Raw genomic sequence first — 22590 nt, forward strand, 5'->3', positions numbered from 1 at the left:
GTGCTGCCTTTGTAGCTGTTCCCTTGACCAGGTTTTTCTCCCCAAGCTAGAAGGAAAAAAATCAATAAAAGGAAAACTACTCACCAGATATCAAATGAGTTTCAGTAGATTATATTTTATTTGATTTGAAGTGGAAAGGAATGACAAAAGAATATTACGTTTTTAATCCCACATAAAATATCTTTCTGGAAAAAAAATTTCTGCATATGGAACTTAATTATGAAGCTTTCTCAGCAATGCTGTCTTTCATAAGCTATACAAAGGTGATATACAAAACCTGCCCTCAAAAGATGTTTCAGCTTGCAGCTTCTGTGTATTAGGATCCTCTTTAAGAGGACATAGAGGCAGGACATTTTAATGTCTTCTAACTACCTTAAAACAAACAAATCAAACCAAACAAATAATAATAAAAAAACCTTTATGAGGAATTTGGTCATGTTTTGCTGTAGTCTGTGAGAGAACAAAGCTGGAGCAGGCTTGGGATGGTGAAATTGGTACAAGCTTCTGACTACGAATAGCCAGGGATCAAACAAAAGATGATCGCTGTATGAAAAAGTATGACAATGGCTGGAACATCAGCCTAGGCAGAAGCAGCTTATGGATGGTGCCTGTGCAGGTACCCCCTGTTGAAATTTCACAACAACTCCAATTCAAGCTGCCCTTGTGAAAGAAGGGCTCTTCACAACAACAAACAAAACAGTTCAAGCGCAGGAAATCAGCTGGAGCCAGTGAAGCTGAGCAAAATTAAATCTTAAATTTGTTCCTAAGTTAAGCATGAGTAATGAAAACAAACCTTAAAATTATATCTTGATTTTTGGATCAGTTATACCATTTCTCTACATCACCCAAAGATCAGCTCATGGTTAAGTGGGCAAAACTGTTTTTTCTGAGAAGAAAATTCGTCTTGTTAATCTTGATTTATGCCGCTGTAGAGAGGCACCATGATCAGGATGACAAGTTTTAGAGTTACTTTGGGCAAAAATAACTTCTTTCAGACTGCGTCTCAGTTATGGGCCTAATAAGTCTTCTTCAGTGTATTAATTTTAAAATGATCTACACAGTGATACCTACCTTAAAAATCAAGGATGAGAAATAAATAATCTCTCAAAATAAAATAGTCTCTTTAAAATTCATAGCTAAATCTTAATTGTTCTACATTTATAGAAAGGAAAACTAGGTTTCTTAATTGCTGTCAGCTAACAATGTGGCTTTAATATTTTTCCTTTTGACAGATTTGTCCTGTTGCCAGGTGTATCTGCTTATGTTCTGTAATCTGCTTTGCATTACTTTTATAGTAATATTGCCATTGAAAGTGCTACATACAGTATTAAATAGCAGGGTGAGTCAAGAGACATGGGTCGAATGTGTAGCTCACAAATGAGAAATTTGGAGGCTTCATCTGTGCGATGTGGTAAAAATACCTGTAACTAAATAGTCAAACAGTCTGGCAATATTGATAATCTTGGCATGAAATTGAGCCATGCCAGAGTGCAATATCCCAATAATCCAGGTTTATGAATATTGCAGATTATGGATAGACAAAATGTACATGGATAGACAAAATGTACAGGGAGGACTTTTCTATACTGGCTGCTTTTGCTACAGTTTATTCTTCTGTCAGTATTTCCCCTATAAACTGCTTTTATTCATAGGTCTGGCAGATAGCCATAAAATTTTGCTTCTAGCTGGAACTTGGCAGACAGTGTCTCAAGTCAGGAAAATTATTTTAAACAAATTTTTAAAATACATGAAATATATTGGGGCTCTTTTAAAAGCTAGAGGTGCAGTCATTTTTTTTTTCTGAGAAAAAGTATTGGTTGCAGTGTTTTTCACTGTAAATCCTCTAAAAAAATTCTTACCTTAAAAAAAAAAAAAAAAAGACTGTTGTAACTAATAAGAAATAAAAAGCATGAATTTCATTTAAAGTGTATGCAAAAAGGTACTTTGTGTAAATGTTGTGGATTTATGTATTTTTAAGTGATTGGTTTTAGGTTATTGCTTTAAATTACATACATAACCTAGCACTGTGATGGCAGAAAGCTTTTATGTGCTGTTATAAGCTGTAAGGTAAATAGTAGGCAACATATATGTAATTCTAAATGTCCATACTTTCTCTTTTTCTTTTCTGTTACCTACCTGTAAGTCACATCCATAAGTGTCTTGGTAAATCAGTCTTGACAAATTCAGCATAATACAGCAATGGGTATTGTTGGGGGATGAGCAGATACCATTGTGTCAGTCTGTTTTATCATCTAGAATCCAGGTATACTTGGGTTGCACGTAAATGTCATGAAAGCAGAATAGCCTTTCTTATACTTCAGGGTTTGCAGTGTTAATTTGGGCAAATACCACCAGGACCACCACAAGTCAGCAGGAGTGAAATTTGATGGTGACTGTGGTAACAGCTCCTGGCTTTGTGTCAGGGTCTGTCCTTCTCCATGTTATTGCAGCTTACCCGGAGGAGAAATCCCACCCTGTGCTCTCCTCTGTCCCTTTTATCCCTCATTGTAAACTGTAGGTTTACTACCTTGTTGATTCATTTTAATTTAGAGCTCCAGTAATTCATAGTGTACCTGCCATAGCTCTCCTTACCCTGAAACGAGTCAATGACAGTCAAATGTGTCTTCATCAAATGAATAGATCAAAAAACAAACCAGGAGGCACAGGTATTTTATGAAGAAATGAGTCTTTCTAGAATAAGTACCTGACCCACAGGGCAAACGTGTAATTTTTGTATGCTTTTCGTTGTTGTTTTTACTAATTCCCCTATGTTGAAGATGGAAAGCATAATTTAAAAGCATTCAAAAATGTGTAATCACTGAAATATGATTGCTGTTTCATGTGGCATCAGAATATGGAGAAAAGAAAAAAGCCTAAAACAGTAAAGACTTTGCACATTTGACAGTAGCACAAATGTGTCTAAAAGATCTTTGGAAGCTGATGGAAGTCCTCCACTTGCACAAGCGTAATGCTTAATGCTTATCCTTTTATCACTGTTGTTCTCTTTCCACTGCATATGCCAAAGTGATGAAATTTTTAACTTTTGAGACCAGTTAAAAAACATGTTTAATAGTACCTTTATTTGGATGTTTGCAAATATATTTAGTAAGGTAATTTGAAAAAAAATAATGCCAGATATATTTCCCAGAAATTGGAATATCTTTTTGTATTATGCACCTGAGGAATTCTGCATCTTGGACTCTGGCTGACCCATCACCCTGTTTATGCTGGATGAGGAACATGTGGTGTACAGTGTGAAGGTGGAAAAATCCAGCATATCCAGGTGCAACTTTTGAATAAGCATTCAGTAAAGCTTGCATGAATTCTTACTACTTTATGGAATTCATGAAATATATGGAATGTTGTTAATGCAGATTTATAAGCAGGTTCAGAGAAAATTAACACATCAAAATGTCCTGAAGATTGTGTTTTCCTCTTCATGCTATGTGCTTCTTACAGGCAGACATACTAGGAAGGACAATGTTTATATGGACAAAATAGGAGGTGCAAGAATTTGACTTTGGACACTAAGATATAATTTTGAGCTGTGCTACTCCCATAATGCACCATATCCTTCCCTCTCCTAAGGTCAGATCCTTATCTGTAAAATGGACATAATGTGTAGGCTTAAAATCTCAAAAAAGTCAAAAAATACTAAGACTGGGTATTGTTATTTGTTGCACGAAAACCAGAATTTCTTCATCTGTGACAAGATTTTTTTTGCACATCCGAATGCAAGGACTGTGTATCAAATACTGTATTGTGGAGAGCACTGTAATTTATTATCACCTAAATTTATTTTTTTGCTTACTAGGGTATAACTTTAAAGTTCTATTTTGGTAATGTTAGTACTGATAGTTTTAAAAGGAATAGCATGCTTCTTTGAAAGGTTTTTAAGGATCCCATTTTTTTTTTCTTATTTTAAAATCCTGCCTTTATCTCTCATCCAAGTGCTGACAAGTGTTTGCCTCAGGCTGGCTACCGAGAGAGTAAGCAAAGATTTTAGAAATGTATATTGCTTTCTTGGTTATGTTCCCTTTCAGAACCTGTGTATATTTCTCAAGGTCTGTGGCTTTTGGGTTGTTTGCCAGCTACATGTGCAAATCTGTTGTAATTCTCTAGACCACTGAGAAATGGAGGGAACTGCAGTGATGCTAAATGTTTCTCAGTGTAGTTTCTATTTCAGATAGGGCAGGCTCAGGGGAATGGACATATTTTGAGAATTTGAATGTATATATTTCCAGCTACATATTTGAATGTACCTTTAAATCCCAGAAGATAACGAAATACTGAAAACTCAGGGGGAAAAAAATATTTTAAAAAAATATTTGCTCTTGATATCTTGGTCAGCTGTCCTGAATGAATGTACCTAAAAGCCTTAGAGATTTATGGATGTCTTGCAATAATTTATGGAATATTAGCCAAGGAAATAAAAGATTGCCATGATCCAGAGGAAGAGGACAGAGGCATGTGCTCCTCTTGTAAAAGACCATTTTGTGATAAAAATGTACCCTGGATTTACACTTCAGTGTAGATCATCAAAACCTGTCAGCAGTGAGTAAAACTAGTGTGTGTGTGTTTGTCTGTGTGTCTTTTTAAAGTGCTGATTCTTTTCAGCAGGAACATGGAGGTACTGTATTTAGCTGTTGTTAGACACAGAAATAGCTGTTGGAGCTGGGTATCCTAATGCAGTTGCTTTCTGCTCAGAGTTGTTAGGGCGGGAACCACGATTCCTTCTCCATGCCCACAAATTCCACGTTCCCTCTGTTACTGCTCACAAAGAAGGAAGGAGGTGATACAGACTCTTTTCAGTGCCAAAAGCCTCAGCTAGCTCATAGGTGCCAAACAGCCAAGCAACATTTCATCCTTTCCTGGATGCCAAAAGCCTCAAATATCCCTGCTCCACCTGCCAAAACCTCCAACTTTGTCCTGACAACTCCTGCAGTGCAGGTCTATGTTGTCAATATGAAATTCTGCAACACACTGACAATGGAAAATCTGGATGCAGTATAATATTGAAAAACATGCTGAGATTTGCCTTCAGTTTAGTATCAAAATGAATTACGCTGTAAATATTTCCTGTGTGTGACTCTTCTGCATGTTTCATTTTCCAAAACTTGAATTTGAATTTATTCAAAACTGCTGTAGAATGAAAATATAGAGCAGAATTCAACAGAGTGTTAAACTACATCTGAGCCCCCAGATGTGTTCCTTCATGCAGCCGTACAAGTCCATCACTTGCCTTTTTGGCTCTTTTCTTGCTGGTGATTCTCCTGGTCTGTCGCTGAGCTTTACCAGCTTGCCTTTCTGAAACACTCTTTGTTACCAGACACAACTTCCATTTTGCAGTTGGTTCCTAGTGCATGGACAGCCTGACAGTGGCAAGGCCAAATGCAAGGAATGGTTAATGTGACTGAAATAATGTTAATAATATTAAGACTAATTACTCCAAAACATCTGCTTAAAATAGCTGCAGTTATTCCCAGGTGTCTTTTATCAGTCTGAAGTGATGCATTAATTTTTTCCCTCTCATGGTTTTCTGTAAAGGATTTTATATTTCTAGATATATTCTTTTCAATGTAAAGAATAACATATAATTTACTTAGGTACATATAAATACAAGATTTATTAAACCTAATGACATATACAGTGCACAATTAGGCAATATATAATACACCCAGCAATAGTGGAAATATAGCAGGAAATGTCTTGAAATCAGTCATAATGAAACCAGTGGAAGTTTTTCTGCTAAAATCAGGTAATGCAAGGTCTCATTAATAGTTCTTATTTGTCTGGAAATAAGTTTTGACTGTTCTATTTAGTTGCTGCCATAACTGAAATATTTTTTTCCCTAAATCTGTAATCTGCATTCTACACCCTACTTAGATTGTGTGAAATAGAGGTGTAAATCATTTTTGTATGTGGCCTTAGCAGGGAAAGGGAATTCTAGTATAGTTTGTTGCAAAGCAATGGGCATAACAGACAAAGTTGGAAGTGAAGGATACTGTTCTGAGGCCGGATAGCATATCCAGCGGTTATCGGCAGGTAAATACTTGTTCTTTCAGTTATGCACTCTGCTCGTGGATGCAGTCAACAGTGCAATCTGATACCTTTTCCACTCAGTGTAGTGTCTGGAAAGAGGAATCTGGGAAACGCATCACAGCTACTCAGGCAGGATATTTTCCCTTCAGTGCCATAATTCCTTGCGCTGCCTCTGTTTGGAGGCATTGCAGGTACTAGCAGAAGAAAATGGCATAATGCAGTGCTGTGTGTAAAGAGTAGTGAACAGCAACATAACCTTGTGCTTTGGAAGTCTCTGGAAGTCAGGATAGTGTTAATAGTATTTATGGGTTGTGAGAGTGGGAAGAAGCAATAAAAAGGAAATGCTTCATCTCTGTTCAAAATACCATCAAGGATGAAATCCACTCCAGGGAAAAAGGCCAGTACTGAGCTTTGGGTATTGCTTAATTTAGGCCTTCAGTGGGACCGAAGTGGTGTTTATACCCTCCAGTAGGTTCTCTCACTTGGACAAATTTAGTCTGAAGAATCTAAATTCTGTACAGAGAAATGTGCCATGTGTTATTAAATAGCAATATGATATAGCTGTGCTAAGAGTCCTTCTGGGGATTCTCTTTTGGAGTTTGGCATGCTTTTACAAATGAATACAAACTGCTTTGATAAGAAGCTATAAGAAAAACCAAAGAGCATTCACCTAGGGATCTGCACTAACATTGACATAGCAGCAGATACACTGGCAAATGTTCCTGCATGCTAGGTCCTTACTGTCATGACAAAGCCTTGTTTTGTAGACATATTGCTCTAACCTGTTTGTGTAGAGTATTTGAAATTCCTATTCAGCACACTGGAAGATGCTGCACTGAATCACTGATTTGCGCCACAACGTGTCAGAGCTGGGCCCAGCTGCACTGAGGAAGGCCTTGGGGCACATCACAGGGCAGAATTAGGGGTAATTGGGGTTGCGATATGTACCTGGCAGAAGGGCTCTGACTTGGGCATTCTTGCAGAAGAATCAACGTGTCAGGTCTCTGCTTCTTTTGTTGCACATTGTTATAATTCCCATGTATAAAACACTATGTACTTGGCTTGTGTCTGTATTTAAAGTAAAAATGTATGCAATAGCTCCAGAAAACAAACATTTAAGGTATCAGAGCATTTCTGTTGAGAAGCTGAATCTTTGTTGCACTGAATGCTAAACATTTACATATCCAAGCCTTATGTAATGGATGTCTGAATAATAATAAAACTGCATAAACTGACCTTCATTCTCTGGCACCACATCTCCTTTGAAGTCTGCACGACCAAATTCAAGACAATTATGTCATCCTTCATAACAGCCAAACAAAAGTTTGGCCAAATAGTCATTTTTTCTCCATATAAAAGCAGTGTGTTTGATTTTGCAATGTGTGTCAATGTAGCTGTTGTTATTTACTGGCTGTTACAAGTGACAGTAAAAATCCCCTTGTTTTAGATTAATGATCAGCCCTGGTAACATCTGGATTTCATTTATTTTACCTCAGTGCCCACTTTTGCTGTATTCAGCTCCTTTGAGCAGCACAGTGCAAGGCAAGCACAGCCTGCATGCGCGTGCACAGCTAGCAGAACTTGGTGTTACTGTATATGCCCATATGTGGCAGAAGCAAAACGGAGCCCTGGACAGAAGAAGGGAACTTGGCACTAGCATTTCCTCCCCTCCAAATCTTCCAGTGCCATACTTTCATTAAAGTTCTCCAAGAACAAGGCTGTCTCTGTCAGTTAAGGGTTGTCAGCAGAGGCTCAGATTGCACATTGCTGGGCCTCAGACCTTCAGGAAACCTTGGCATACTGTCATCTCAGCCTTTGAGGCTCAGCCTGTGTCACGAAATGCTTCAAAACTTGTAGTTTATTTTCCCCCATCCCCTAATTCAAGCGTTTCAAGGCTCATGTGCAGCATCGTGACTTACCCTTTTATTATTTTGAAAATTAATTATATATTGGATGCATAGTTTGGGATGTAATATTTCAAGCTATCTTTATCATATATGCTGGAGTCGTTTCTGCAGAGAACGTTGTATAGGTTCTGAAATACATTTGCCTTAAATGCGATGCTTGTATCCTAGCCCTGTGTTCCCACTTGGTGCTTTTGGAATGGATACAACTCCACCTAACGTGGCTGGATCAAGTGGAAGAGTGGTGCCTTTTCCCATCTAGTTTTATGTAAAGAGCAGCAAATCATGTAGGTTTTTCTTAAAGTTATGTTTATAGCTGTTTCAAGTTATTTTGTCTGGTTTCACTACAGCACTGGCGGCTTTATTTAATCATGTTATGTCACAGGTGTACATGTACATGTGTACATACACATGCATGTGTAGGTACACAAATACTTTCATAATGAAGCATGTAAACCATAAGCTTAATGTATATGTAGTAGTACATCCGTTGGAAAATTGAACCACTAAATGAAAAACACGTAGCAGAGTGTCACTGCTGAAGCATATTAGAATTATGACTTAAGACAGTAAAAACAAGAAAAATAAAAGTTAAGAAGCAAGCCTTGAATGTAGTTCTGAGATACAATAATACTCTTTGTGCCCAATTGCAATTAGCTCTTGATTTAATTCCTAAGTGAGCTTCCAAGGTTTTGTTGGTTTAAATCATGATGTTGGTGATCTTTGCTTTATTTTACTTTAATTTGGGACCATGGTGTAGACAAATGTACCATGTAGAGTTTATGAAACCAGACAGCTAGTAAATCAATATTATTTTGCTAGTAAATTACGAAGGCAGTGCAAGCTGCTTTTAACTCTTTCCCATGGGACAAGTAGTTTGAACTAGCTGGAGTTTAAATCAACACTGTGGGCACTGAATTAGTCAATGATTCTGAAGAGGGCTTTGTTGGCATAAACTTCTGCTTTGATCATCATAGTATTTACAGCTTTTTAATTAGATACAGTTCAGAACAATGATTTTTATCAAAGCAGTTTGCTAAGTGAACAACTGGACATTGTTTAGGGCTCTAGATGGCATTCTGTCTGTTAATATCATGTGGCTGGTTTTAATACAATGCTGAAGTTAGGGTTATTTTAGGCATTGTCACTGCTTTGTCCAAAGAAACTTTGTATTTTAAAAGAGAGCGTGACATGTACTGCTTTTTTTTAATATAATAAGTTTAAACAGTTCTTAATGTACTAAAAACCAATTCTTTGCCTCGGAATTATAGAGGACAAACTTTAATTTTGCACTCATAAATTTGAAAGCAGTGACTCTTGTTCATCTTGACTTATTTTCATGTGCTGAGTGATTTGTTGGGAAGTGTTGAGATCTTTTTGCTCAAGATTGAAGGCAGTTACTTCCATTTTCAGTGTCAGACATCTCAGAGTTGGCTTCTGATGTAAAGCAAGCCCAACGCCAGCGCAAAAATTCCTCGGGGATCTTGGCAGAGCAGGGCTCTATCGTTTCTGGAACAGTAGATTGGCTTAAGTACACTTTTAAAGCAAAGTAAGTGTTTGTAAAATTTGTAAACCGAGGGGAGCAGAAAGTTAAGGAGCCACTGATGTGTTTAGACCAGTGCCTGCAGTTTGCTGTTCAAATGGTGATAGGTTATCTAATTAACAAAATAAATTCTTCAACAAGCTCTAGTTTTCTGAGGAAGGGATGAAAAAGTTTAGAAATTGCTGATGTTTCTGTTAGCAGTTTAGCTTTGTGGAGTAGTGCTGTTATATCAAATCTTCCTGCTCTTATTAATGCCTTTAAAATGTGTTTGAGTAGTCCTTAACTCTGTTTAAGTACAGCTACGCTTAACTATGTGCCATTTGGGTTTATAAAAGGATGCTTGCTCAATATTATTGCTTCCGACTGCAATGCGAACACAGCCTGTGTGACAGCTGATGTACAAAGAGAGCAGTTTGCTCAAGTTCTGTGACACTTGATTATTATCATTATATTTAGAAGAAAATCCCTTTGTCTACACAGCATGGTATTGGGTCATATTCCTTGTACAGTTCTGTTTTGAAAACAACTTTTTTTTTTATTGTTTGCCATTTTTGCTCTGAGTCGTTAGGCTCTTGTCTGAGTCAACTTTCTTCATGGCTGAAGATGAGCTGACTTTATCTGTACTGTTGAAATTTAAAGAGGTTATGTATTACTTATTTTTTCTTGTACCATAAAATTCAAATTATACATCCCTCACTTCCTTTCAAATTACTTTTGTGAGGTATTTTGGAAGAAAATAAGACAGTTTTGTCTCATGAGTTTACTTACATTTTCTCCAAAAAAAAAAAAAAACTGGATTACTAAAATATGTTCATCTGGCTTAGTATTAAGATGTATACAAATGTCTTGCACTTCTCTGGATTCAGTCACACACAAAAATCTTTTTAGTATTTTAAGCATTTATTTTTAACTGGCACCTCTGAAGACCTGAATGCTCATTTGGATGTAGTTTATGGAGTAATGTTTTTATCTCTGCTCCTTATATTGTTTGCTGACACACAGCCCTTGGTTAGCATTTCTGTGCCCTTGTTTTTCGAGAAGGGGGAGTGAAGTTGCTGCAATGCTATCAGATTAAGCTGTGCCTTTCTCTGCAGTCAAAAATGATAGAAATGTGGATGTGCTGCCTCAGTTTCTCTCTCTGAGGTGTGACTTGGGTGCCCACTGAAGTCAATAGGAACGAACCACTGGCTGTACAAATAATTATTTCAGTTAAGCTCGGGTGAACCCTATATCCTCTCACATTTGCAGTTGTGCTGGAACACAGGGTGAACATTGCTCAATATTCTGTCACTTGGGATAAATTACTCTCACTGCCTTATTTCTACCTATGCTATGGCTTTTGCTCATAATGGTGCTAAGAACAGTCACATAGTTATGTTTGGAGTTTATGTGCAAACGCTATCGACATGGTGATTAGAGTGACTGGTGTTTTCATCTCCATCTGGTAGGTGTAATTCAGGGTTATAAAAAAATCTTAACTTCTTTATGATGGCAACCCATCACATATGTCTGACAACTCTCAAGGAATCATGTTGGATGCTTGGTTACAAAAATCTGCATGTGTTTTTTTGAGAGAGAAATTTTAATGGTTGCAGGGACAGAGGAATGAAAGTAGGATTTAAATGGAACACATGATGAACAATTGTGAAATCAGAAAGAAATGCTTGGGGAAATTCTGAATTTGATTTTCCTGTGCTTTCTTCATGATAAAATAAAAGCAGTGCTCTCCTGAAGCAGAACATTATGGAATAATTAGATTCATGTTGCTTTTTGAGATTGAATTCTTATGGTAAGAACTTACCATGTTTTAAAATACTTGGAGAATTTTCTCTGAAAAATATGAATTTTCTTCAACTGGATACAATTCAAGTCAAAAATGACATTTTTGGGGGGTCAAGAAGATTTTTTTCTTTTTGATCCAAAATCTTTTTATTTGTGTTGTCAGGTAATAATGTCTTTTTGAAGACTATGTGAGAAGCTTAAATCACTGTTTAATTGCTGTAGCCTACAAATCATTTTAAGCCTTTCCTAATCTCTCTTAAATTAATAAGGCATTTTGTCATGAAGTTACATTCTTGGTTTACTTCCCTAACTGCAATTCTGGGGCTGCTTTTTATGAAATATTTTTGTGCTGGACATCTGTATGTTGGCAATGATAGCACATTTGGACACGGCAGTCCTTGTGCAAAAAGCAATGCATTAAATACATAGCATCTTCAAACACTTGGCATCTTTTCCCATGTAATTGTTGTATATTAAAATAGTAAATACACTGAGATATTGTAAATAAGCAGCCAAGTAATATACTCAGTACTAATTATGTCAAGCAGTAAAACATGTAACAAGTCAGTTAATTTTTTTTTTTCTCCTCTCTACCCTCCATTTTTTCAGACCTCCAGAATTACCCGTTCTGATGAAGATAAGGAAGGCTCCTGGGACGCCTGGGGAGCCTGGAGTGATTGCTCACGTACATGTGGTGGGGGAGCCTCCTACTCGCTGAGGAGATGTTTAAATGGCAGGTTAGCCACATGCTTATGTATACTTATTCGTCTGCAGCTACACCATATTTCCCTGTCCGCTAATTGTGTTCATAGAAAAACACCGATGCTTCTGTTTTTGAAACTAAATGCTGTATTACAGATCAAGTGTCATAAAATCCTATTTTTAATATATATTTTTACTATATTAGATAAATATCTTAATGCTCAACTCTGATAGATCTCAAGGGTGTAATTAAATGTGTTAATGGAATAGCATGAATTATTTTAGTATGGTCAAGTATTAAGAGAAATTTTTGCTACAGGAATGCAAAGTGAATGCTGGGTTACCTGGATATAAATTGGATCTGAAGTAATGTTCAAGTGCAGTCTCTTCCATCTCTTCCCTGTAGTAAAACAAACAAACAAAATGAAAATCCAAGTGACTAACTATACATATAGATGTATCAAATGCTGCTTTATGTTATGAAAAGTTTTCCTCTGCCAGTTCTTTCTGTGCAGTGGTGCTGGTGGCCATATGTGTTCATGGATAAGCTTCAGTGTAGCTTGAAGAGAACAGTGTATGTGGTGAAAAGCATTTACCTCAGTAGTAAAACTGAACTAATATAGGACTTGTCACTACAGTCCTAAAAGTATGCGTAATGCAATAGGCCTGTAGTCAGGCGAGAAGAGATCCCGACCAGCTTAGAAGCATCTGTGCTGGCATCCATAATTGCTTGCTTTATTTGAGTTATTCCTAACCATTTTTGTAAACTGTTGATTATTTCTTAATTTTTTGTTTTAAATGCAGTATCGCCCAGAAAGTCATTTTCTCTTAGAGAAGGCTGATAATGTGATGTGCAAACTGTATGAAAAACAAGTTTAAAAGATGATTAAAATACTGCCTATTCCTTTCAGTGCAGAATGCACAAAGATCTTTGAGAATAGTAATATTTCCAGCAAGAAGCCATGATATTCTACTAGTGTGTTAGTGACTGTGAAATGAGCTCAATAAATTGTAGCAATATAAATTCCACTGTGGTTTTATTAATATTTTTAATGCGATCCCCTGTGAAAAAAACATGTGTTTTCCATACCTTGACAAATGCGTAGTTTAAAAGTGTGGTTTTTTTTTCTGTGCTTTACTGTTTTAATGCCCAGGAAATGCAGGATTGTGAAACGAAGTTTTCACATTTGTATGTATCATAAACATTTTTTACATGCACGTTGTGATATGATCATTCTTGCAAAAATTGGAAATTTGAGACATGTAATATCTTGAGCTTGGAGAACTGTACCTTCAGCTCAGCTGGTTGAACTCTTGCTCCAGGCATCCATTGCTCTTTCCTTTTAAAAATGTATTTTTCAGCCTCTTGCATTTTAAAAAGCTTTTTAATATTTGCAATTAATTTCCATACAAAAAGTGAAAAGTTTAGTCCAAGAGCTGTAAATGACCAGCTATCTATTCGTTCTTCTTCAATGTGAGGCAGGTCTTTTACAGTTCGAAGGCATTATTCCAAAACACTTTTTCTGATTTTAGAGATAACACTAAATGAAATTTCCCATCGAGTCATGAAGACTACATTTCCAGTTCTTTCAAGGGCTTGACTTTGCCATTCTTACTTTAGAACAAGAATATCTTACCCTGTGCAAAAGTGCCAGTCAGTTATCCAGAAATTTGGCAAACTCTGTACCTAGAAAGGTGTGAAGTCCTCACACCCCCATATTTATATGAAAGAACAATAAATAATCATGACTTTATTATATGCCTGTTACTTCACCTACTAATAACAGATTTCACTATGGAGCTAGGTTTCACAATGCACATGTATGTGTTGGGAACCTTAGGAACGCAGGCAGTCTGTGAGAATTACGTTTCATTTAAAATTAGGAATTCTGCTCATTCCTTCAGATCAGTAAAATTACATGCTGTTCTTCAACATATTGCATTGTGGGGGGTGATAAAGGAAAGTTTTGAGGCTGTTTTTTTCTTTCATAATTGAAATAGAGGAAGTAAAATTAATGCTCATTAGCTATCAGCTTGATTAAAGAATTGCTTAGATATTCTGATCCTCTTTTCTTCTGGGTTACATCCCATGGATTAGAAGTAACTTGCTGAAGTCAGCATTGATCAGGCTTTATGGATGCATTACGAGTTCTTTTTCACAAAATAAATGTGTTTTTCATAAGATTTGCAGCAAATTGGGCTCACAGAGAAAGCCACATGTTCTTTGCTGAAGAGACAGCAGCGTAACCTGTTGAGTCCCCAGATCCCCTTTGTATTTAAACCTTGTATTTTGAGTTCAAATTATGGTAGGGCAGAAGTAATAAAAGTCTAATTTTTGAGAGGATAACTAGCTCTAAACCATGCAGGATTGTGTTTTGCTGTAATGTAGTGTAACCTTTTTTAATCTGTTTTTCAGGAACTGTGAAGGTCGGAATATTCGATACAAAACCTGCAGTAGTAATGTGAGTCTGGCTTTTAACCCTATTTTACAGCCTCTTCTACTTATTCAAAGTTTGTTTTAAAGTTTAAGAAATGCTACTTCCTATTTAAAATCTTATGGTGGATAATTTTCTTTCCATCATTATTACCATTTTTAAAGATTTCGCTCTGCATGACACCACGAAGTTTCAAATTTAAGCTTCCCAAATGGGTATTTTCTTTTCAAATTGTAGTGCCAATTGTGAATTAGAACACTCTATATCATTTATTAGGAAAGTTACACATTTTGGAGTATTAACAAATCAGTTCTCATCTTAAAGTAGCAAGTGCTTTTCCTGGGGTGCTGTCTTTCAGATGAAGCATTAAACTGGGGTCCTGATCATTTGTGATCACTAGCTATAGCACACCACTCATCACATGAGCAAAGAGGGTAACCACCTGTGTAGCTTTCAAATCCTAAATTGAATAATTACTACTTACATTCCCTCTGTTTGCCTAAGCCCAGCTCTTTATATTTCTATATGTAAAAGTATGTATATTTAGGTACACTGGCATAGACAATTTCCGTGACTGAATATGAAGCTGGAGATTTGAATATGCAGTTACTGTTCCTATGATGCAATCAAATTTTATTTTTACAGACACATTTTATGAAAACCAGTCACATATGGCATACTTCGTGACGTGTGCTCAACTGATTTGTAGTGATGCTTTATGCTGTTTAAACAGCTGCCTTCTTTCACACCAGATGTAGTAGTCTGTTCAAGGTGTGCAGCTCATGCAGGATTTTGTGATACCACTGATCAACAGACCATGTGCACAAACACAATAATTCATAATGGGGTGGTTTATGATCTGCAGTTACCTCCTAGCATGGGTTACCTTACAGTACAATATGACATCCTTACAATCCCATTCCAGAATAGAGGGAAAATAGACAAAGTAAAAGCATCTTATCTCCATTTTGCTGTAGTGTCTTTGATTCATCTGCTTCTGCCTCTGGGAGAAAGGTAACAATTTTCACACAAATACCCCTTAAAAGGTAAGCTGTACAGTTGCCTTGAGTTGTTATACCCAAAGAAGACCAGGTGATAAGGTGTTGCCAACTCTCTGATTTCTGCCTGTGTCAGGCAGCTGTGAAGTATGACACTTGTTCCTTAGGAGACCTGACTCTGGAAGTTGCCCAGTAAGTATGTTGAATCAGTGCATCTCCTGGAAAAACTGGCCATTCCCACTCTTCAGTTTGCCACACCTACGGTTTCTTTTGTGCCAGTTGGCTTCTGACCTCCTCAGGAACAAGACTTGCTAGCACCTTAAATTACTGTAAAACTCCACTTCTTGGTATTGGATGGAGTTTTTTCTGCTGGCAGAAACTAGTGGAAGTGATTAATGAATCAGGCCCAGTACATGCAAAAGTCAGATCCTGGAGACAAACCCTGTCACTTGACCTTTCTGAAGTAAAGGCCTAGTAGTTTAGTACACAATGTCCTTACCTTATAAAAATAATAAATTAAAATTTTAAATAAATAAAAATACCACACACACACAAAAAAATCAGTCTCTTAAAGCTGTGCGATAAATTGCAGCCAGCCAGTATGTAAGCAATAAAAAAAATGCCACTTTATAAAATATTTGCTACATTCCTGATCTAGATAAATGTATGTTATATGCAATAATATACTTCTCCTTGCTTGATGCAGTGCTCTCCGACTTCCTATGCAACAGTGCAAAAAAAGTCAGTGTAGTGTACTTTGTTCCTCCAGTGAAACAATCAGGAAACTTCATAGTGTACAGAAAAAGGAGAAAGATGAGATCAATTTGTGCATAAATCTCTGTTTATAGCAGAAGTTACTTGCTTTTTGGATACATAAGACTCGTTGTGGACACATTTTGAGGATTATGCAGTAAAAATCTATGGTGAGAATGAAGGCACTCAATACCATATCCTTTCTGAACCCCTAGGGAGTTTTTCTGAAGTCACTGGGACCTGTTTTTTAACTTTAAGACTTATTTTAAAGCGATAAGTGGCTAGCATCTTGTATGTGAATCTGTTTGAATTTATGATGATTCAAATGTTAATTTCCAGACAGGAAGCTGCATTTACAGTTCTGCTTTTGGGGCATGTCTGAAAGGGGTCAGGTTTCTATTTCAGTTCAGATAGAGCCAGAATCTCTCAGGAACTGTTTTTCCTAGATTATGGATCAGATAATGGAGAACTCCCGAGAAAAATAAATTTCATGAGATTTCCATTGTTAGTACAGTGGAAAGTTGATATTTGAATTTGGCCTCACTGAATTAGAACCTAGTATTAGACCTGATTTAACCTTGAAATGCGAGCTTAGACCTAATGCCAGACTAGGACTAGGCCAGTCCTCTTTCAAATGATATAATTTTCCCCAAAGCATTATTTCTAATGAATGTTTCTCACTTTAAGAGTAAAATTTTAGTTTGAAAATTGAGTTTCAACTAGCTTCTTTCCATATTAGTAGGTATTATTGTTAACCACATGAGACACAGTATATATACAGTGTAAAATTGTCTGCAAATGTAATTTTGCTACATGATACATTACACCACTAACATCTATATTGGGGAGTACAAATGAAGCACAACTTAATGTGTGTGTCATTCTAATGAAAAGAACAAGAATCATTTTACCAGAAAATTGGTTTCATCTGGATTTGTAATAGAATAGTAGTAAGTTCGTTGAACTCAAGCATAGTTCCAGAATAATATTAGTGATGTTTCAATCAAAAAAATCAATTCAAGGTCTTAGCAACAAAATAATTGCTGAGATTATTAAGGCATACATATATTTAGCCTGCTTATCTTTCTATCTATAACTGGGATGCCATGTACTTGGTTTCTTAAAACTGCTTGTGTGCTTTCAGCTCTTCTTACAGAAACTTTAGAGAAATAAACTATACAAACTATTCATTATATGCTGTTCAATGTGATTTTCAGTCTTTCTTAAACCCCTTTTTTATATTTCCATTTTTGTATATACTGTTACATTCTGATGCTATGATGTGCACTATATGGAAGTGTTTAAGATAATCCTTTAGGGTCTTATTCATAGAACAAGTTATTTGGGCCATTTCCCCATAAATTTCACATTCTTACATGCCAAAAAGTCACTTATGTGTTTGCCAGAGTGACTCTCCTATAGCAAGAAAAAAAACATTTTGTAACAGATTTGCTCACATTTAATTTCACTGTAAACTTTTATTATATACAGATAATGCTCACACCTGTTCAGCATATTTATCATATTGTTGTCCCAGCATCCACCTATTAACCAGTTCATTTATCCTATTCAGAAAATCTTGGCTGATCTATCTCTGCTCTATTCCTATAATATTTCACTTTGAGTTGCATAGTTTCTTTCTAATCTGTTATCTTATTTTTTATTTAATAATGCTGATATACCCCATAGCGATCCTGGCTAGGGTTTCTAGCTCAGGTATCTTGATTTTACTAAGAAGTGGCCTGAAAATTGCCTATGAATAACTTAGAACCTGAAGCTAGTTTCAAAAAGAAAACAAAACAGTGACTTCATCAGTTTTGGCTAGGTTTCAACAAAATGAGATTCAAAGAACAAAACTAGACAAAGGACTAGACTTTCTTTGGTGTCATCATTTTTACTGGGAATTTTCTTGCCTTCTCTTGTGCTTTTTTCAGCAGAGTAATTGTTGGCAGGAACCACAGGGTCTGATGCAACCTTCATATTTTGTCCATGAACATTGCTTACAAAGATTCAGATTTCCCAGGTTAGCTTTGTTTTCAAAGACTGTGAATAGTCACTGCCAAAACTGAAACGATACATTTCATAGGAAGCCAGCCCTTAAATGCAGTAGTTTTAATGATCTGTCACAAAAAGAATGGGAGATATATATATATATTTTAAACTGTATGGTAGTGATGTCTGAAGCATCTTTTTCAGATCTGCCTGTCTAATATGTTCATAAGTCATGTCATAAATACAATTCATTACACTATGAAATCTGGATGTGATTATTTTGCCAAAGCTTTCATGTATTAGACATTATAGATATCTGTTGAGCTCCTTATGTTGTGTGTGAAGCTACGAGTGGCCTGGATTTGGCTCAGTGGTTTGAGTACAAGGCAAAAGCAATTGCTGAAATTAGGAAATCTGAAAAATCCCAAAGTTGGTAGCAAAAATGTTTAAAAAACAAGAAAAAAATGTGGAATATTGACAGGGTAGGGGGAAGGAAGGAATGAATTGATATCTGAAGTAGATTAAAACCATTGAATAAGGATTAGGGCTCCTGTATCCTTGGCTGACAAGCGGCCTTGCCCACTTCCCACACATGCTTCTCCTTTGTCTACCTCTCCCACATCTTGCCCCCTTACTTTTCCTTTCTACTTTTTAAGCTCCCTCTCACTTTTCTGACCCAGTCCAATGGAATCAATCTGAAATCTGAGTCCTCTTGTTGTCTTGATTACATTCCTTTCTGTGCTTATTCGTCTTTCTGTTTAAATTATAAACACCTTTCTTTATACAAACATATATTGCTCCCAGGAAAACAGATCTGAACTTGGTTGTCATCCAAATTCTGATATAACGTAAATGATAATTTCAGCCCTTTGATATCCCTTTGTGATGTTCCTTTTAGGCTCCTGCTTTTGAACACAGCTCAAACATAAAGCAGGTGGAGTTGGCATGTGAATCAAAAGCTGCCACAATCTCTTTGCGTTCTTTGAAGATGCCAAAACAGAATAGGGAGATGAGAATTCACTTGCTCTCCAGCAGTCAGGAAGTGAGTGGAAGGAAGGGTTTGCATTGTGTTGAATCAGTGAGAAGCATACAGTAACCATGGATTGACATCCTGACATTGTAGTGTTTGTGTCTTGGCATTGCATCAACACCTAGCGATAATGAGTTGTAAGAACAGCCTGTCAAAACTCAGCCTAAGGACATCACTCTGCCTATTTTACAGATAGTGTTTTAGTTCCTTGTTATGAAAATGAAGCCATGTGTGGTTGAACAGCACTAGTCCAAAATATTGCTTCTAACTTTACTTCTAACTTCTACTATTTCTTATTCCTAGCTTCTCCTCTATTTGCTATGGTGGAAGGGAACCATATGGTATCCATATGAACTCTGGTGTCCTCCCTCTTTTTTAGTCTTGTAGTTATGGTAAATGAGAGGTGACAGATAAGTCCAAGCCAAATTCTGTTCTCATTTACACCCATGCAAATTTGGGGAATTTCTCTGGAATGACAGTAAGTAAGGGTATTTTCTAGCAGTATTTGCTTGATGTTTTTAGAAGCTCTCACCTGTGGGATTTTACAGAGGCTAAACTCTTGAAGTGTTACATTAACTGTAATTTTAAATTTTCATTTTCTTATTTCATCATGTTATTGCTTAAACAAACTAGACTCAAACTAGAAGTATCCCAGGTTAAGAATAATATGAAATGTATTAGCATAATTTTGATTTACTGTCACTGTAAGGTGTAGCACCAGACTGTGCTGAAAAGCGTTGCTGGGAATGATCAGTGAATTGCTCAGTGCACTTTGCAAAAGCCCCTAGTGCTGATCTATAAGGGAACTACTTATTTTAGAAGTTGTTTGTAAACTACAGATAAGCTAGAGACATCTCTAGGTTGCTGTTTCCTATAGTGAAAATAAAAATAATAAAAATAAGATACTGATGAAGTATTTTGCTAATGCAGTACCAACTCATCCAGATTCATATGACAAAATGGTGTCAGGAAGATATTGTTGAGGGCACTGGAGTGAATTCATACCGTTCTCATGTATGTTTTAATCTGTAGTATCATGTAATGCACTTGCTATTTCATTAGTTTTTTTCAGGGGAGGTTCAGTTCTCTGATAATGTTGAAGCACAGTTCAGGATTAGTATTGTTAACTAATACCTAGTAATAAGTTCCAGGAGTTCAGCTGACACATCACAATCTTTCAGCCTTATATCCAATGAAAACAAATCTTTGTTAAAATCAGTCTCACATCTGGCATGTATGTGCAGTTGGAATTCTTGGAAGAATATCCTCTCAGTCTGGCATATGGACTGTTTGAGACTGGACATACTTCCAAGTGAAGTCTTCGGTGAGAGATTGTTTGACACACAAACTCCTTTGTCAGTACTTTACCAAAGTTCTTTTTGAATAAATCAATATTCATCTCCTTTCCTGTCATTGTAGTTTAATATTAACATCATTGTTTGGGTGCAATGTTTTATATAGAAAAAAAATATTTTAGAATATTTCAAACTTTGTTAACAAGGCATTTCTTGTATTTCGTGTTTCACCTCTATATGCTGAGGCTCTGTATGGGAGGAAGTATTGAACTGTCTCCTTGGAACTAGCACTATATAATTGTTACCAATTTGAAGTATGTTTTATTTCAACAAACCAAGTTTTACTTTTTCCCTTGAGGTGAAGATCTTTTTGTAATTATAGTAAAGGACAAAATTCTGGTGTCTCCTAACAGTCTTGCTCTTTCTGAGCAATACTAAACAATTGATTAGACAAATTTTTATTTCTTTTTGTATAAGTTGCAATATAATAATCTGTCATCACTCAGACATATGAACTGATGAATCAGTGCAGCTTTGAAATCCTTAAGTGAAAAAAGTTATTGGAAAAAAAAAATTAAATGTCAGACATCTCTTTATAGTAATTTAAAAGGTATAGATTCCTTTAGAAGTTAGTTCTTATTACAGAACCAGACTTTAGAAGTGAATGTACAATATACTGTCATAAAAAGTAGCATTTTTAAATTATTCTCATGTATCAGTTGTGTTATTACTGGGATATGGTTAATATTCTGTTTCCTGTATCGTAAGCAATGGATTAAGGAACATAAATTGTTTTAATACACACAGTAGAACACTGCAATGTGACATATTTAAGAGTTGGACTCAATGATCCTTGTGGGTCCCTTCCAACTCAGGATATTCTGTGATTCTGTGATATTTGTTGTAGCAGATCCATCCCTGAAATAAGCCTACCTGAACAGGTCCTAATTCTCAGATAACTTTATTAAAAATGCAGATGGTTCACTTTTTCTTTTTCTTTTTTTTTTTTTTTAATAAATTATTTTCTGTGGTTTGTTTTTAGGACTGCCCTTCTGATGTTGGTGATTTTAGAGCACAACAGTGTTCAGCCTACAATGATGTCAAATACCAGGGACATTTTTATGAGTGGATCCCTGTTTATAATGATCCTACTGCACCATGTGCCCTGAAGTGTCAAGCTCTGGGAAAGAACTTGATTGTGGAGCTTGCCCCAAAAGTTCTAGATGGTACTCGTTGCAATATCGAATCCTTGGATATGTGCATCAGTGGAATATGCCAGGTATGTTTGTAGTGGAAATCTGAACATGGCCTTTGTTCTGTGGCACTTTGCACATGAAGTGGTCACTTTTTTTTGTTTGTTTGTTTGTTTTGATTGTTTGTTTGTTTGTTTTTCATCTTTATGTAGCAGTTTTCTTTGGAAGTATTTGCAAGTACTGCCACCTGGATTGTAAATAACTTACCTTTCTCTTGCACACAGAAGTCCTTGACTGTCTTATCCACTGATATTTTTATATACAAATAACAGGTCAATAACATTCACTCATTCTTGTATTTGTATTGCAATTTTTAGTCATGTAAAAGTTACTGAAACTAGTTAAAACCCAACCTTTGGTATGTCTGCCAGGGTATGATGAAATTACATAGCCTTCAGATTCATTTTACTCCTTCTCTAAGTCTTTTATCACATGAACTCTGTTATGGAAAAAAAATGATATTTTACAGGCTCCAGCCCAGAATGGCAGTTGGGTGTGTGGGAGTGTGTATGTCTGCCTGTTACATGTGTTACTCTTGCCTCTTCATTTTATTAAGAAGTTCCTAATCCATGCAATGAATATGACTACGGTAGTATTTTTTTTCCACAAGGTGCATTCCAAAGATCTGAATCTTAAATTCCTATTGTACATTTGTAATTTCTAGATTTCATTGCTAGAGGGGAGGTTCTGCCTCTGATAAAAACATTAAAAATAAACAAGGCTTGCTCAGCTGCCAAACTCTTGCTTTATATACTTGCATCATACTTGTTGTCCTTTGATGGAAGAGGGAGTCTCAGGCCTTCAAGATGCAGCCTCTTAAGATGGATATTCACCTAAGTCCAATAATTGGGTCAGAAGCTC

General features: G+C 36.3%; 1 protein-coding gene across 9 annotated transcripts in view; it reads left to right on the forward strand.

Moving 5' to 3' along the window:
- The window catches only part of ADAMTSL3 (ADAMTS like 3), a 190632-nt gene that overhangs the window by 73367 nt on the left and 94675 nt on the right, over positions 1–22590 (forward strand). For all 9 annotated transcript variants that reach the window (XM_050712921.1, XM_050712922.1, XM_035554592.2 and 6 more), the window contains exons 4-6: positions 11881–12008; positions 14390–14435; positions 21519–21755. In XM_050712921.1, coding sequence (XP_050568878.1) covers positions 11881–12008; positions 14390–14435; positions 21519–21755 — 411 coding nt within the window. The remainder of the gene's footprint in view (positions 1–11880; positions 12009–14389; positions 14436–21518; positions 21756–22590) is intronic.

This window comes from Cygnus atratus, chromosome 11, assembly GCF_013377495.2.
Source record: "Cygnus atratus isolate AKBS03 ecotype Queensland, Australia chromosome 11, CAtr_DNAZoo_HiC_assembly, whole genome shotgun sequence".
Taxonomy (NCBI): domain Eukaryota; kingdom Metazoa; phylum Chordata; class Aves; order Anseriformes; family Anatidae; genus Cygnus; species Cygnus atratus.